General features: G+C 38.3%; 2 protein-coding genes and 1 long non-coding RNA gene across 7 annotated transcripts in view; 1 reads left to right on the top strand and 2 right to left on the bottom strand.

Moving 5' to 3' along the window:
• Positions 1–17424, bottom strand: part of LOC124881044 — a 196073-nt gene that overhangs the window by 130968 nt on the left and 47681 nt on the right. The gene's annotated exons all lie outside the window — the stretch shown is intronic.
• Positions 6799–10608, bottom strand: LOC124880884. Its single transcript, XR_007041488.1, has 4 exons — positions 10468–10608; positions 10133–10291; positions 9943–10043; positions 6799–7169 (listed from the first exon to the last, which is right to left on the bottom strand). It is a non-coding gene; the product is annotated as an uncharacterized LOC124880884 (long non-coding RNA).
• LOC124880870 lies at positions 10221–15589 on the top strand. Of its 5 annotated transcripts, none has more exons than XM_047386263.1 (4): positions 10221–10324; positions 12771–12826; positions 13074–13436; positions 13582–15589. In XM_047386263.1, the coding sequence occupies exons 2-4, from the start codon at positions 12778–12780 to the stop codon at positions 13776–13778; spliced, it is 609 nt and encodes a 202-aa protein (XP_047242219.1). In that variant the 5' UTR covers positions 10221–10324; positions 12771–12777; the 3' UTR covers positions 13779–15589. The 5 variants fall into 5 exon arrangements, with proteins under 5 accessions (XP_047242219.1, XP_047242221.1, XP_047242220.1 ...); XM_047386265.1 differs by having other exon boundaries at positions 10248–10324; positions 13077–13436; XM_047386264.1 differs by lacking the exon at positions 10221–10324 and adding an exon at positions 10742–10821.

The following is a 17424-nucleotide window of genomic DNA, read 5'->3' as shown; positions in this document are numbered from 1 at the left end:
CGAGTCCAGAGTGACAAGACGTCCTCAGAGAAGGACGAATCAGACTCCATGTGTCCAGACTGAGAACTGAAGACTCTGGTCTGTATCTGTGTGACGTGATGAATGATGAAGGCTTCACTCTGGAAGATGTCGACTCAACGTTTCTGGTGAGTTTCTACTGCAACAACTGAACCTGAAACATATTGATGCTGGTAAGATTAAACTGAACAGAACTTTATTCCATTCTGATAAAAGGCAACAAGTTTTCAGAACCTTCATGGTATTTTTCCCATCTTAATGTCATCCAGATACTGATCCGTTCTCTGTAAATATTGAATCCTTGCAGGGTCATGGGGTCGTGGGGCTGGTGCTGACCTGTAGAGGTCAAACAGGGAGATGTGGGGTTCACCCTGAACAGTTCATCACAGAGACACTCAGAACCCACCCACTAAGAGAGTCCAGTTAACCTAACCTGCATGTTTTCTATGAAGAGAAGCTGGAGTCTCTAGAACTGCTCAGGGAGAACATGAACACACCACACAGAAAGGGATTTAAACCAAGGACCTTCTTGTTGCCAGGCAGCAGTGCTAATAGCTGCTCCAGCCTGCAGCCCTACAGAGTCAATGGGTTGATTAAAAACCCTCCATATTCCAGAAGTTCTGGAGAACCGGTGCTGTTGAGGTTTAATGTGTTTCAGAACCAAGTGTCTCTGTGTGATGTTGCTCTAGTGGTTTTATATCAGTCAACTGATGTTTCATGACTCTTTATTCTTCTGGTCACACTAAATTCAAAGCTACAACTGAACCAGAACCAGGTCCAATAGAGACAGAACAACAGTTTCTCTGACAGAAGATGATGAAGAACTATCAGCTGATGATGATGAGAGCATAAATCCTCTTCATGTTTTGTCCTTCAGCAGCTGCTGATGTCTCCCAACCTCAGAGACCGACTGTGGATCCAGAACCAGGAGGTCCAGGAAGAATCGGTCTCTATGTTTCACTGGGACTGACAGCAGCAGCAGCAGCAGCAGTTCTGATGGTCAAACGTCTCTTCAGTTACTGTTTTAGAAAACATCAGAATGAGTCAAACTTTATTTCAGCAGTTTAACAGAACCATGAAGGTCCTAATAGACCTTCATGGTTCTGTTAAACTGCTTCTTATTGGACTCTAGAACATCTTGGTGTCCAGAGGAGGTTTTGGCCAACTCAGTGCCTGCAAGGTGTCCAGGTCCTGTGCTGCAGAACAAGCCCAGATCATTAGTCCTCCACTACCGTGCTTGACAGTTGCTTTGGTGTTTCAGACTAGAAGTCTGGAGCTTCATTCAGATGCAGCTGTTAGAACCTAAGTTCTGCTGCCAGAACTTTCTAGAGAGAAGAGTCTTTCTTCTGGTGACTCTTCCAGCAATCCATACTTGTTCAGCCTTTTCCTCATTGTTCTGTCATGAACTTAACCTGTGACCTGCTGACTGAGGCATGTAGAGGATCTGATGGAGCTCTGGGTCAGAGGTCATTTCTCTCAACGTCAGAGAAGCTTAAGTGTTTTTAAAAGCTGATTTTGTATTACTAATAATGTTTTAATTAAATGAAGAACATGTTAAATGTAAGAAGTGTTTTATTTACCTGAAGTTGGAACCAGATTATTCTATAAATCATATTTTATTCTTGAAGGTAGAACCTTTAAACTGAAGGAGGTTCTTACTTTTCTCCATGATTGTATCTGAAGAGGATCTTGTTTCCTTCTCTCTGTTGTTTCCTGCTGATGTTTTAAATCAGTTCTAAAGTTTTTGGACTCAATCAGACACATTGATCTGTTCTGTTATTTTGTCTTAAAGCTGGATGAACTGATGCACTTTGTTACTGAGCATAAAGCACTTTATCTGCTTCAGTTGGTCTGTTTCTAATGTTCACATGTCATTAATAAATCCATATTTATACAGACATGTTGTCTGGACCTTTATTCACTGTTGAAATGTTTGACTGTGTTTCCAGAACTGATAGAAACTCTGGTAATACGAGCATTTTACTAAACTAATGATTTATTCAGTCAAATCTACTAAAACACACCAGAGACATAAAGTTTTATTTATTAATCAGGGAGATTTGAACAAAAAGTGTTCAAATGTTTCCTAAAATGATGTGAAATATGAAGTAGACTCCTCATCATCATGATCTTCATCAGTGAGAGCTGAAACAGTGTTAAAGGAGACCAACAGACCTTCACATCATTCACCTTGGACCAGTTCAGAGAGCTCAGTGATCAGATCTGTTCTCTCTCTGGTTTCTGGGTTTAACAGCAGACCTGAAATTAAAGGTGGAGGTCCAAACTTCATCAGTAGAAGGCTAACCAGAACTGAAGATGAGATGAAGGGTGTTGTGATGCCTGCTAACATAGGTGTCCATCAACCATCTCCATAAAATAACCAGTTTATTATTTATTCTTCTAATTTCCACAGTGTCCATAAAATACTTGCCTCTAGTTCAGGTTTCATCTCAGATAACTCCAGAAAGATCTAATATGCCGTCATACAACTTTATATGATGATTCATGATGGTTCATGTTCGTATGCAGTACTGTGCAAACGTTTTAGGCAGGTGTGAAAAAATGCTGTAAACAAAGAAAGCTTTCAGAAATATAAATGATTGTTTATTTTTATTTCCAAAATGCTAAGTGAGCGAACCCAAACATACAGTCAAAGTCATTAGGAACTATCTTCAGCGTGAAGAAGAACAAGAATGACTGGAAGTGATGGTATGGCCCCACAGAGCCCTGATCTCAACATCATGGAGTGTGTCTGGGATGACATGAAGAGACAGAAGGATGTGAGAAAGCCTTCATCCACAGAAGATCTGTTGTTGGTTCTCCAAGATGTTTGGAACAACCTACCAGCCCAGTTCCTTCAAAAACTGACCAAGAGTTCCTAGAAGAGTTGATGCTGTTTTGGAGGCAAAGGGTGGTCACACCAAATATTGATTAGATTTAGATTTCTCTTTTGTTCATTCACTGCATTTTATTGATTGATGAAAATAAATTATTAAAACTTCCAGATTTGAAAACATTCTTTGTTTACAGCATTTTTTAACGCCTAAAACTTTTGCACAGTACTGTACATTGATCCACGGTCTAAAACTGGTTACCTTCTCATCTCACCTGAGCTCCATCTCACCTGCATTAAATGGAGACAGTAGCAAGTAGCGCTACTGCGCCCTCTAGCGGTGAAACGTCACCAGAACAACAACATCATAAACTGTCTCCAAATAAAGGAGACAGATTCAACGTTGTTTTGGTGGGATAAGAAAAACAAAACAATTTTAATATTGAAAGTCTGCATTTTTTAATTAAATCGCTTCTTCTTTTGTTGCTGGGTTGAACTATTTAATTTTAAAATGATTAATTCATTCTGAAAAACTTGACCTGTTCTCTAAGTAAATGCATTGATCAGTAACTGGCTTGGACCAGACCATCACAGGACAAACTATTTAATAAAATAAAATCACTGATTATTATGATCAGTTGAAGCTGCTGCCACCTTGTGGTAAAGACTTGTTCCTGCAGCTCAGCAGAGATAAACAATCAGTGATTTTAGTTCATGATGTTCAGTCAGAAAGTGTTTTGTTCAGATTATTAAACAGGATCAGATGTTCTAATGACTGAATGAAGTCAGACTGTAGATGTTCCTTGTTGTCTCTGAGATGTTGGAGCTGATGTGTTGCTGATTCTTCTCCTCTGTCTCCTCTCACAAGGAGAAGATGATCTGCAGGATCCTGCTGCTCATCATCCTCAACTCATGTCTCTGTTCACCTGAGATCTACTGTTAAACTCATAAAACATCAGAAACTATCTGTGTAATTTATAAAGTTGAAGCTTTGTTGTAAAAAAGTTTGGTCACATTGACCCCAACTACAACTCCAACCATCTTCCACATACAGAGGACTCTGGATTAAATCCATCTTCTTTATATTGATTGTAGAGATGATCAGAGAAATATTACTGAACTTCTGATGATTCATGAAGCTCTTCTTCTTCTTTCTCAGGACACAAAATGTTCAACTACATAAACAATACAGACTGGAGAACTGTTTATTGAAGATTAAATGTTATTATCTTTGGTATATTGACCTGTGCTACAGATGGATACACTAACAATCATTTAATTGCTGTCTGCATAACTGTTTCACAACAGAATTTACTAAAGTAAAAATATTGTTTATTGAATTAAATGAAATCCGAGCAGACGGATCACCAAACTACAGCAAACTTACTTGTTTAGTTTCCCGTCTTTTGAACCTGGACGTCCTGCTGCTCTCTGTAACACAGCAACACTTCACCAACATGACAGAAAGTTGTTGTTTTGGTGCCAGACTTTTTGTTCTCTTTTACCTACTAGTGACCACATCCACTAAAGTATTATATTCTTTCACAGGTACACTACCGCTATGAGGTAAACATCTGTAACTTTTACAGTGATGGTCTTACTTCCTTGTTCTCAGTTCAACATGAAACAAACTCAGCAGCTCTCATCCTTTCACTGTAAAACATTACAGCCCCATTATTTATGTAAACTAGCTTCCACTTTTTAACTCAAAGAAATCAGGCAGGTTTTAGATTTTGAACTTAAATGTGTGAGTTTTTAAAAGATGAACTTAAAGTAGTAAGTTGTGATAACTATTTCATAATTTTGTCAAATCTCCAAGAGTTGCAGAAAAAACGGTTTATCCTCTGTGAACTTATAGCTCCTCCCAGAGAACTGGTTCTGTATCAGGTCCATGAAGGTGTTAAGGTACCAGAGTCTCAGGATCAACAGTTTTCAGGACGAGTCCAGAATGACAAAGACGTCCTCAGAGAAGGACGAATCAGACTCCATGTGTCCAGACTGAGGACTGAAGACTCTGGTCTGTATCTGTGTGACGTGAAAACTGATGAAGGTTCTGGTTCTGGAAGATGTTGACTCAACGTCTCTGGTAAGTTTCTGCTACAAATGGTAAGATTCCACTGAACAGAACTTTTTTCCTTTCTAAAAAACATCTGATAAATAGCAACAGATTTTTGTTTTTCTCAGACATTATTTAAGATTCTGTGGACCCGACCAGAACCATACAGTTATTGTGTGTAAAGCTGTAACAGCTGAGAGATGTTTACTGTGATCAAATCATTTCAGCTGCTTCATTTTCTGTGTTTATGGTGTTAAAATGTTGTAAATAAACCAGTTTAATAGAAAGATGTTGTCAGGACTCTAATTACATGTTTAATGTAAAATAAAAGTCATTATTTTCATGACCTTTATTTTATCAGCATCATTCAGCTTCATAGAGCTGCAGCGTCTGATTAGAGTCACATGATTAACATTTAGCTCCAGATTAACTGGTTCAGATCAGCTGGTTAAACTGGTGCTTTGATCAGGAAGCTCTGATGAAACCAGTTCATCTGAGTCTGAATGTTGATGTCAACAGTTTGTTAAAATGATTCATTTTCCTGCAATGTTCTTCATCTTATGGTAATAAATCTCCGTTTACATGAATCCAGATGTTGAAACTTTTTAGTTGAAGTATTTTGATCAGACAGAAGATGACAAGAAGCAGCAGAGTTCATCTGGAGCCTCGATAATAAACTTTATTATCCAGCTGTTAGAAAATGAATCAATGAAGCTGAGGAGACCAGACTTCAGGAGGAATAATGTTCATCAAAATGAGTCAAATTCATGAAGATCCAGACAGGAAGTAAAATAAAGATTCACTGAGCAGCAGATGAGCTCTCAGCTCTGTCTCTCAGCTGAAATGTCTCCTTTTGGCCACATGGTGGTGCTATAATCTCACTAACTGAAGTTGTCTCATTCCTCAGGGCCTTTGTCTTTATTGTTATAAGTTTACTTTAGAAGTATTTAGAAGTAAAGAGGCAACAAAAACTTTTCTTTACTTATGCTTATTTGTTCCAGACATAAATGATCAGTGAGCTCTTATGTAATTACTTGTAATACCTTTTCTTAAAGGCTGATATACATTTTGTGTTTTAACTAATTATTTAGTTGGTAAATATATTGATCATATCTGTTTGGTTCACCTGTATTTTTCAGTATTTTCATATTCAAAATCAAAATAAATTTTTTTTTAAATAAATGAACTTTGTGAAAATACAAAGTTTAGATTTCAGTTGCTAAATTTTCAAGACGTCAAATTCAACCAGCAAAATTCAGCATCAAAATACAACGTCTTAAATTCATGAAAACAGCTGAGATTCTAGATCAAGTCAAACCAATATCCAGCCTGTTTATTAGGTCTTAATGTAAAACAAACCGAAATTGTGTCAGCGTTGCTGGAGATGATAGCTGACTAACAGAAACAGCTGGACAGATGAGTTACCAGCTGTTCACTTTATAGAAAACAGTTTTACATGAAACCCTGATGAAAAGGCTGGATATTGGTTCAACTTGATCTATAATCTATTGCTTTTCCCTGGGATCTCAGCTGTTTCAAATTGAATTTCAGACTGCATATTTCAACACTGAATTCTGCCGGTTAAATTTGACTGCTTGTTAGAATTTCTATTAGAATTATTTTATTAGAATTTTTTTAAACATGAAATTTTGATTCTGAATATGAAAATAGTGAAACATTGCTATTGAAAATTTGAAGCAGTAAATTCAGGGTAAAAGCAATTCAGGTACACAATTTCAATGCATTAATATTCACTGGTAACAATTCTACTTCATTTTTAATTCAAAATCAGATGAAACAGATTTACGCCATAAATAGAGGGCTCTGTAGTATACAGATTCATTTTGAGAATTTTATTATTTATTTCAAATAATAAAAGCTCTGACAGCACAGAGACCATCATGTGACAGAAACCTCTCATGTGGAGGTATCAAACTTCAGTCCTCCAGGGCCGGTGTCCCTCAACTTTTAGATGTGTCCCAGGTCCAGCACACCTGAATCAAATGGCTGAAGTAACACCTCGGTGTGCAGTCAAGGTCTCTAAAATCCTGGTACTGACCTCATTTGATTCAGTGGTGTTGAAGCAGAGACAAACCTAAAAGTAAACATCAGCACTCAACGACTAATCTTGACACGGCTGGTTGAAGATATTGAGGTGGAAGCTCTCAGCCTTCATGTCTGTTCCTGTCCTGAATAAACCAGCCTGGTTGATAACACTGCTAGAAGTTCTTCTTCTCCCCCTCATATCTGCGTGAAACACACCTGAACAGACAGGCAGAGCACCACAGAGATGTATGTCATCCACACATTTTTGATGGCATAACAATGCCTGCTGGAACAATTTGTAACCTGTTAGGAAGAATAAAATCCAGTCCTGTTTTTCCAGATGATCTTCTTCTTAAACTTCAGAATACTTTCACCTCGGTAAATGCATTTTACAGAATCCATCAGTTTTACACATTTCTAAACACATTTTCAGCCAAAACAGTGGATTTTGCTCTGTGATGCACCTCTGAGCAATAATCTGAACCACACAAGGTCAAAGGTGAACATAATTAAAGCACAGATGTCAGAAATTAAACACAATGACTCAGAACTGGTCAAACTTGAGTCTAATGATGTGACAAATAACCCAGTTAAAGGTTAAACTGGTTAGTAGGAGATTCCCATTAACAACAGACAGAAACCATCAAAGCTGTAGGAGATTATTGTTTTCTGCTGAATCTAGATGAACAGTCATCAGATCTCCAACCAACACTAAATCCTTAGAAACATCAGGTCCAAATGAAGAAAGTTCAGTGAGAGCTGCTGACTGGAACAGAAATTCAGACAGAGTGAGACCTCTGTGTCCTGAGTGAGTGGAGGGATGTATTGATCACTTTATGTTTCATTAGAAACTGCAGACATCAGAGAAGCCTGGAATAGAGATGTTTTCTTCTCCCACAGTTACTGAAGTTCACTTGATGCAGAACCTTTCATTTGTCCACATTAATGTTTGCTGATCTCAGAGCAGGAAGATCACCAGAACCTTTATTGTTCTGACCTCCATGTTTTTCTAACAGAGAAGTATTTTCTGTAATATTTGAGGGATTTATTTTATTTAAACAATGTTTGATAATAAAGTAGGGAATCAATTCTCTAAAATGTCTCATTAATCAAAGAATATGTGGTGTTTTGAGCTTGTGCTGATTGTGTTTAAGAAGGTCTCTGGTTGAAGATTTGTGTCGGAGCAATTCTAAAAAACTGTAATCTGAGCTTTAAATGAGGGAGAAAAGGAGCAACGATGTTCAGTTCAGAGCGTCTCATTGTAGAAACATCTCTGAGACATCAGGAGCTGCTGTTTTCTCTCCATTGTTCTTCTCTCTGGGATCTCAGCACCAAGGATTGCTGGATATATTATGTAGGACAGAGTATTACTGTGTTATAAAGGATCTCTGTCACCACCTGATCAGGCAGCCTGGACAGAAAAGGGTTAAACACAAACATATTTATTTAACCAATAATGAAAACAAAAGCTGAACTAACTGAAGAAGAACCAGGAATCAGGATGAAGATGATCTTGTGTGGATGTGGGAACAGTTTGATGAAGCTCAGGTTGTTCTGCAGAACCTGAACTAAAGCAGGAAAGACATTTGCAGAGGAGAGGTTCAGTTTTTAGATGCTGCAGACATCAGAACCAGGAGTCCTTGTCAGTCAGTGTCTGGTTCTGGATGCTGCAGCTAAGATCTAGAAAACTATATAGTTCATTTTCATATATATATATATATATATATATATATATATATATATATATATATATATATATATATTACACATGTTTTGATCAATATATTAACCGAGTTAATCTACATTCCCGTGTTTATCCACCAGGCTATTATTCTCACTCCAGGAGAAGAATCCCTCTCCAAGAATGTTTTGTCATGTTCTTCAGCAGATTGTCTCAAAAACTGCTATAAAACCAGTTTGCATCATTGTTTCTGGTTCTGATCAGTGATGGTTTGGGCTGCCATGATATGGCAGCCCAAACCATCACTGATCCACCAATTCATCTTGAGAATGACATATACAAGTCCTGCACAGTGGTCAGAGGGATTTTAAGCCATTCTTCTTGCAGGATAGTAGCCAGGTCACTACGTGATACTGGTGGAGGAAAACGTTTCCTGACTCGCTCCTCCAAAACACCCCAAAGTGGCTCAATAATATTTAGATATGGTGACTGTGCAGGCCATGGGAGATGTTCAACTTCACTTTCATGTTCATCAAACCAATCTTTCACCAGTCTTGCTGTGTGTATTGGTGCATTGTCATCCTGATACACGGCACCGCCTTCAGGATACAATGTTTGAACCATTGGATGCACATGGTCCTCAAAAATGGTTCGGTAGTCCTTGGCAGTGATGCGCCCATCTAGCACAAGTATTGGGCCAAGGGAATGCCATGATATAGCAGCCCAAACCATCACTGATCCACCCCCATGCTTCACTCTGGGCATGCAACAGTCTGGGTGGTACGCTTCTTTGGGGCTTCTCCACACCGTAACTCTCCCAGATGTGGGGAAAACAGTAAAGGTGGACTCATCAGAGAACAATACATGTTTCACATTGTCCACAGCCCAAGATTTGCGCTCCTTGCACCATTGAAACCGATGTTTGGCATTGGCATGACTGACCATAGGTTTGGCTATAGCAGCCTGGCCGTGTATATTGACCCTGTGGAGCTCCCGACGGACAGTTCTGTTGGAAACAGGAGAGTTGAGGTGCACATTTAATTCTGTTGGATGTGGTTCGTCCTTCTTGGTGGTATGCTGACATTACCCTGGATACCGTGGCTCTTGATACATCACAAAGACTTGCTGTCTTGGTCACAGATGCGCCAGCAAGACGTGCACCAACAATTTGTCCTCTTTTGAACTCTGGTATGTCACCCATAATGTTGTGTGCAGGTTCTAAAAATGTATTCTAGAACCTAGAAGGTCAGGTTGTTGTTCTAGATTCAATAAAATCATCTCTATAAATACTATAATTCAGATGTTTACCATTGTAACAGGTTCCAGTGTGTTAACAACACCAATCATTATCAAGCTGTTAAAGGTTTTCATAGAGTTCCTCCACATCCTAAACAGTTGAAGATTAAAACCTGAGAAACAATAAAATAAAACAGACTTTCAGGCGTTTGTTAAACTGTTATAAAGGCTGAAGTTCACACTATAAACAATCAGAGCTCACCTGTATTTGAACAGGATGAAGAAGTCCTCGCTGATAGGACAGCAGCTACAGGAGGGAGGAGCTACAGGAGGGTGGAGCTACAGGAGGGCGGGGCTAACCTCAGATTTAAAAATCAACAACCGCGATCCTGTCATCGTGGTTCATTCAAAGACTTCTGGGCTGAGAAGATGGATGAAGTCACAGATTATCTGGGTATGTCTGATTTATTTATTCTCTGTCAGTTTTTATCTGTGAGAAGCTTTTAGAACCCAACCAGAACTCAGTAGAACCTCTGCAGACTAACAGATCGGTTTCTACAGCAGGAAGTCATCACAGCACTGATAGAAACATGTTACCTCTCTGTGTTTCTAAATGCAGCTTCTAGGTCAGTATATTAGTGAGAACATCCTGATTTTAGATCTTCTACAACTGGTTTTCTTTTCTTCCTCAAACTGATCAGCGGACTCAGATGGATGAAGGTTTCTGATGAAGATGATCAGACTTATTTCTACTGAGGTTTCCTGGTTAGTTTCAGTATCTGGATGTTTTTGATCAGAGATGATGGACTGTGGAGAAAAATGTTCCCATCATTCATAGCAACAACTTTGCTACCAGGAGAAAGAAGAACAATGAAAAGTACGTTATGAGTAATGGACCGGAACCGACTGTTGAAAACTTCTCCACAGCGATGTGGGCAGGAACGGAAGCAGGTGATTGGTTGGTTTGGTTTAAAGGGCGGGACCTGTTGCTCCGCCCCCTCTGTCCACGAGGTAGTTTGTAGGTAAATAAAGTTTTAACTACTGAAGTGAACCAGGCAGATGTACTTAATGTTAACATTTCATTTCCAGTTAACACATTAAAAAATGTGTTTGTTGGTTTAAATTGATTTATTCTAGTAAACATGACGTCATAAACTATGATTAACTAATCTTTTCATTATCTTTTATATGATTATACAGCTCTATTATCTATCTATATATCTATCTATCTATCTATATATCTATATATCTATCTATCTATCTATCTATATATCTATCTATATATCTATCTATATATATATATATCTATCTATCTATCTATATCTATCTATCTATCTCTATCTATCTATCTATATCTATCTATCTATATATCTATCTATCTATATCTATCTATCTATCTATATCTATCTATCTATATCTATCTATCTATATCTATCTATCTATCTATATCTATCTATCTATATATCTATCTATCTATCTATCTATCTCTATCTATCTATATATCTATCTATATATCTATCTATCTATATCTATCTATCTATATCTATATATCTATCTATCTATCTATCTATCTATCTATCTATCTATCTATCTATCTATCTATATATCTATCTATCTATCTATCTATCACCAAGTTAAACACATAGAAGCTCATTTAACAACCAGACATGATGTTTTCTGGCATTCAGTGACACATAGAAACCACCATCTAACACAGACTGAAGCTCTTAGTGAAGCTTTTAAACAGCAAAGGGTTTATGTTCTGTTATTGAGGCTGTTTGCTGAACAATGATGATGATTTGGATCCATTTCATTCAGGTTTTATTTCCTAACAAAGTTGTTAAACCATGTTGTCTCTGTTTGCTGTATGTGCAGAGAAGTGGCTGAACAGCTGAACTTCATAACAATTATCTCTGTTGAGTTTTATTCAAACTAACTAATATCTCTCTTGGTTTTTATCTGCAGTTGATCAAACTTTTGAAAACATTGTTCTGTTTCTTGTATGTAAAGAAGAATAAATGAACATTTTAAGGTTTCTAACATGTAGTGACCTAATCTATGCTGTAATAATGTTAATAGAAGTACTGAACACAATACTTCTGTAGTACCTGCTGAATATTTGAATTGATCTGAACTATTTTCCCTCTGATCATGACAGAGATTCAGATTTAATTAAATTATCATTGATCCTCAATGTCAACTCAGAAACTCCATGTTCAACCTAAAATAATAGATACAACTCATGTGTTTAATAGTATTTTATTTTATATAAAGAAAAAACTTTAATAAGCTGAGAAATATTTAACTTTTTTCTGATTAATTCAAATGAAGAGTTAAATCTGAAATTAATGTTCTTAATTAATGAACTTTGTGCAGTTTTATTTTCACAACACAGTGCATTATGGGAATGTTTGGCTGTAATTAGTTAATAAAGTCTTCAGTAACAGTGAAAGAATAAAACTCCTGCAGTGGTTAATATTTTGAATAATGATGATGTTCTCATCTCATAAATCCTGACAGAAAGATTTAACCTCCATAAAAATAAAGAAGTTAAAAACTTTCTGCTCTGACATCAGATTAAGTTGAACTTGGAGTCAGATTTAAATGTTTGAAACCTGCTGCTGTATTTATTTATGGCCACAAGGTGGCAGTGGTGATCTTTTTGAAGGTTCTTCAACCCTTTTCTGATCAGAATAATTAGAATAATTTTTATTTTTTACATATTTTATCATCACAGGTTTAAACGGAGATTTTAATCAGTTTCACAGAAACTGAAGATATAAAGTTCAGGAGTTTCTATCTGATGAAACTAAAAGTCAGACTGTAGATGTTCCTTGTTGTCTCCTAGAGATGTTGGAGCTGATGTGTTGCTGACTCTTCTCCTCTGTCTCCTCTCACAGGAAGAAGATGATCTGCAGGATCCTGCTGCTCATCATCCTCAACTCATGTCTCTGTGGTCAGTTTCCATCTTCTCTTTGTTCAGTCTAAATCCATCAATAATCAGTGAAAAGTCTGTCAGTGAAGGTAACACTTCAATCCTCCAGCTGCATTTGATCAAGCAGTTTTACTTGAAGAGAATCAAGCAGAGCTCTGACAGCACAGAGACCATCATGTGACAGAAACCTCTAGAGATGTAGTTTAAAGACTCCCATGTTCCAGTTCTCAGTGTGTCTGCTCCTCTCTTTCCCTCTCTGTCTCCTCAGCAGCAACATTTGTAGTGAATGTGACACAGAGCTGCTATCAGGCAGAGGAGAACCACAACATCACTCTGGAGTGGACCTTCACCACCAGACCTCATGGATCCTGGAGACAACTTTTTATCCTCTGTGAAGTTATAGCTCCTCCCAGAGGACTGGTTCTGTATCAGGTCCATGATGGTGTTGAGGTTCCAGAGTCTCAGGATGAACAGTTTTCAGGACGAGTCCAGAGTGACAAAGACGTCCTCAGAGAAGGACGAATCAGACTCCATGTGTCCAGACTGAGGACTGAAGACTCTGGTCTGTATCTGTGTGACGTGAAAAATGATGAAGGCTTCAACTCTGGAAAATGTTGTCTCAACGTTTCTGGTGAGAAGAAATAATATAAATGTGTTCTGGTTTGACTGGACTGCTGAGAACTGTATAGATGAAAAATAATATTACTATAAGGTTAAAAACCTTTATCTAGGATTTGAACAAGATCAAATATTAATAAATATTTTCAATTTTCCAGGAGTTGCTGATCAGCTTCAACTTCAGAGACCAACTTTGACTCCAGAACCAGAGAAATGGATAATGATCATCTGGATTACATCAGCAGCAGTTTTGGTTTTATTCATTATTATATTCTCAGTTTTAATATTTATTTGTAAGAGAAATCAAGCTTCATTCGTCTACAGAGACGTTCTGTGTCTCAGAGAAACAATATGAACTCTGAAAGGATTTTCAAAGAAAATTCTTGAAGTTCTGTTTTAAAGAACTGAAAAACTTTAAAATCTGTTTTCAATACAAGAAGATATTATTTTAAATGCATATTACCTTGTATACGGTGTATCACAAAAGTGAGTACACCCCTCATATTCCAGCAGATATTTAAGTATGTTTTCATGGGACAACATTGACAAAATGACACGTTGACACAATGAATATTAGTCTGTGTGCAGCTTATATAACAGTGTAAATTTATTCTTCTCTCAAAATAACTCAAGATACAGCCACTAATGTCTGAACCACCGGCAACAAAAGTGAGTACACCCCTAAGAGACTACGTCCAAACTGAGCACTCTTGTCATTTTCCCTCCAAAATGTCATGTGACTCGTTAGTGTTACTAGGTCTCAGGTGTGCATAGGGAGCAGGTGTGTTTAATTTGTAGTACAGCTCTCGCCCTCTCATACTGGTCACTGAAAGTTCCAACATGGCACCTCATGGCAAAGAACTCTGAGGATCTTAAAAGACAAATTGTTGCGCTACATGAAGATGGCCAAGGTTACAAGAGGATTGTCAACACCCTGAAACTGAGCTGCAGCACCGTGGCCAAGATCATCCAGCGTTTAAAAGAAAGGTCCACTCAGAACAGACCTCGCGTTGGTCGTCCAAAGCAGCTGAATGCACGTGCTCAGCGTCACATCCTAATGCTGTCTGAAAGATAGGCGCAGGAATGCTGTCAGCATTGCTGCAGAGATGAAGAGGTGGAGGGTCAGCTTGTCATTAAATTGGTCTGCATGGCCGTCATCCCAGAAGAAAGCCTCTTCTGAAGTCTGTCCACAAGAAAGCCCACAAACAGTTTGCTGAAGACATGTCAACAAAGGACATGGATTACTGGAACCATGTCCTATGGTCTGATGAGACCAAGATTAATTTGTCTGGTTCAGATGGTCTCAAGCATGTGTGGCGGGAATCAGGTGAGGAGTACAAAGATAAGTGTGTGATGCCTACAGTCAAGCATGGTGGTGGGAACGCCATGGTCTGGGACTGCATGCGTTCAGCAGGTGTTGGGGAGTTACATTTCATTCAGGGACACATGAACCCCAATATGTACGGTGAAATACTGAAGCAGAGCATGATCCCCTCCCTCTGGAAACTGGGTCGCATTGCAGTGTTCCAGCATGATAATGACCCCAAACACACCTCTAAGACGACCACTGATTTATTGAAGAGGCTGAGGGTAAAGGTGATGGACTGGCCAAGCATCTCTCCAGACCTAAACCCAAAAGAACATCTTTGCGGGATCCTCAAGCGTAAGGTGGAGGAGCGCCAAGTCTCGAATATCCGCCAGGTCCGTGATGTCGTCATGGAGGAGTGGAAAAGCATTCCAGTGGCAACCTGTGAAGCTCTGGTAAACTCCATGCCCAGGAGAGTTAAGGCAGTTCTGGTAAATAATGGTGGCCACACAAAATATTGACACTTCAGGAACTTTCACTAAGGGGTGTACTCACTTTTGTTGCTGGTGGTTCAGACATTCATGGCTGTATCTTGAGTTATTTTGAGAGAAGAATAAATTTACACTGTTATATAAGCTGCACACAGACTAATATTCCTTGTGTCAACGTATCATTTTGTCAATGTTGTCCCATGAAAACATACTTAAATATCTGCTGGAATGTGAGGGGTGTACTCACTTTTGTGATACACTGTATTTACTACTGTTGACTTTATCATTAATAATCTGCTGTGATTTCATTGTAAATAACTCTAGTGTCTAATCAGATGTTTCATATTTAATTAAAGTCGTTTTAAAGTTTGTTGTTTCTGTGAAGATTTCCTCCTAAACTCCCATCAGCTCCTGTGTTTCATCCTGTTGCTTCATTAAAACTTCATCCAGCAGCTTCATCTTAGTGAGGATCTGAACTCCCTGAACATCCAGATGTTCACAGACTCACAAACTCTCCTGTTAGGAACACGACTTTATTAGAAATCATTTTAATCAAGCTGGAAAACCTCCAAGACATCAGTTTTACACACTTCACTGAATCAAACACTGAGCAGAGTTAAATTAGGAATATTAATGTTTTATTACTGATGTACATAGTTGTAAAATTATTCATATATTTATTCAGAAGAACATATTGTAAATAAAATGACCTTCTTGGATTTTTTGTCTTTTTTGATGAAGGAACTGATGTTCAGACCTGAATTGATTCAAAGACAATAAAATCTATTTTAACATCAGATCATTTTGTCAACTTTAATATAAACAGACAAGCCAGTTATTAGATGCTGATATTTTAATGAAAGTTCAAAAAGTTAACAGGAAGACAAGAACATCACACTTTATACAGAGATGTTACTATTTAAACAGTCTGACTTCATCAAAAACAGAAGCTCTGTTTTTACCTTTATAAATTTAACAAGTTAGTTTAAATTCAGACCTTCAGCAACATGAACATCACTGATCAACAATGTAAACAGGACGGCTGTAATTCAGCTTTCTAGAATCCTGGTTCTTCATCTTGGTGAGATGTTCTGGTCCCAGATGTTTTGATCCCAGATGTACCGGACCAGAGCTGCTGCAACAACAGAAGGTCAGGATTCATCAGAGCTTCAATGTGTCGGCCAATACTAACACGCAGTAGATATTGTACAGTATTTGATGTCCAGAATAAAAATTTTAGGTCTGATTAACAGCTCTGTCCGACCCACAGAACTGTTTGACTTTAAGAGAAGCTGAGAGGACCAAAGATAAGTCTGCAGAATCTGGAGGTTAAATGTTCTGATGAACCCAGTTTAAAATGAGAGGCTTTTATTTGGGAGTTTAAAACTAAAGGAAGATCCAGATGGTTTCAGTAGTGGTTCTGTAAATGGAAACAGAAATGGAAACTATATCAAGTGATTGTGACAGTCTGCTGCTACAACATCTAGCCCTTCTAGATCTAAGCTGCAGCATCCAGAACCAGACACTGACTGACAGGGACTTCTGGTTCTGATGTCTGCAGCATCTAAAAACTGAACCTCTCCTCTACAGACATCTTTCCTCCTTTAGTTCAGGTTCTGCAGAACAACAGAAGCTTCATCAAACTGTTCCCACATCCACACAAGATCATCTTCATCCTGATTCACTGATCACCACATCCCTGTCTAGTTTTCCTCCATCCTGTTCACTTAACAAGGTGATTAGTTCCTTCAGAACTAACATCCTCCAGGAGCTTCAGTAGGTGAGATGTTGTGTTTCATCAGAGGAACCAATCAGAGCTTGAAAGATCTCAGTGAACAGACTCCAAGACTCTCTTCAGCTTCTGGCTTCAACAGGCAGCTGTTATTCCTCCACTGGTCCACCTCTGGGTGAATTAAAAGATCAGGTCTGAAAGGAGTCCAGATGTTCTGCAAAGACCTTCAGACTGTCTCCATCTGAGCAGACTTCATCTGATGTGTTTCCTCCTGCAGCTTCATGGAAACTTTCCTCCAGCAGCTTCATCTGATTGAGGATCTCCAACATGATCTTTGGTTCTTCTGTTCATGTTTATCAGAGATCTGCAGTCACTTCCTCTCAGCTCTGTCTGCTTTAATGGTCCAGGTAACATCTAATGATCTTTGTTGATCTCCATGAAAAAATCCACTGCTGCTTGTTCTCCATTTAAG

This window comes from Girardinichthys multiradiatus, chromosome 14 (assembly GCF_021462225.1).
Source record: "Girardinichthys multiradiatus isolate DD_20200921_A chromosome 14, DD_fGirMul_XY1, whole genome shotgun sequence".
Lineage (NCBI taxonomy): Eukaryota > Metazoa > Chordata > Actinopteri > Cyprinodontiformes > Goodeidae > Girardinichthys > Girardinichthys multiradiatus.
The sequence above is the reverse complement of the archived record's forward strand: the minus strand, read 5'-3'. Positions and strand labels throughout refer to the sequence as shown.

What these genes read in the sequence shown, in the direction of transcription:
- LOC124880870 (XM_047386261.1), top strand. Translation starts at nt 10,762, where the DNA reads ATGGACCGGAACCGACTGTTGAAAACTTCTCCACAGCGATGTGGGCAG. An exon ending in CCTCAACTCATGTCTCTGTG is followed by an intron (nt 12,827 to 13,073) that starts GTCAGTTTCCAT and finishes CTGTCTCCTCAG; the next exon opens with CAGCAACATTTGTAGTGAAT. An exon ending in ATGTTGTCTCAACGTTTCTG is followed by an intron (nt 13,437 to 13,581) that starts GTGAGAAGAAAT and finishes TCAATTTTCCAG; the next exon opens with GAGTTGCTGATCAGCTTCAA.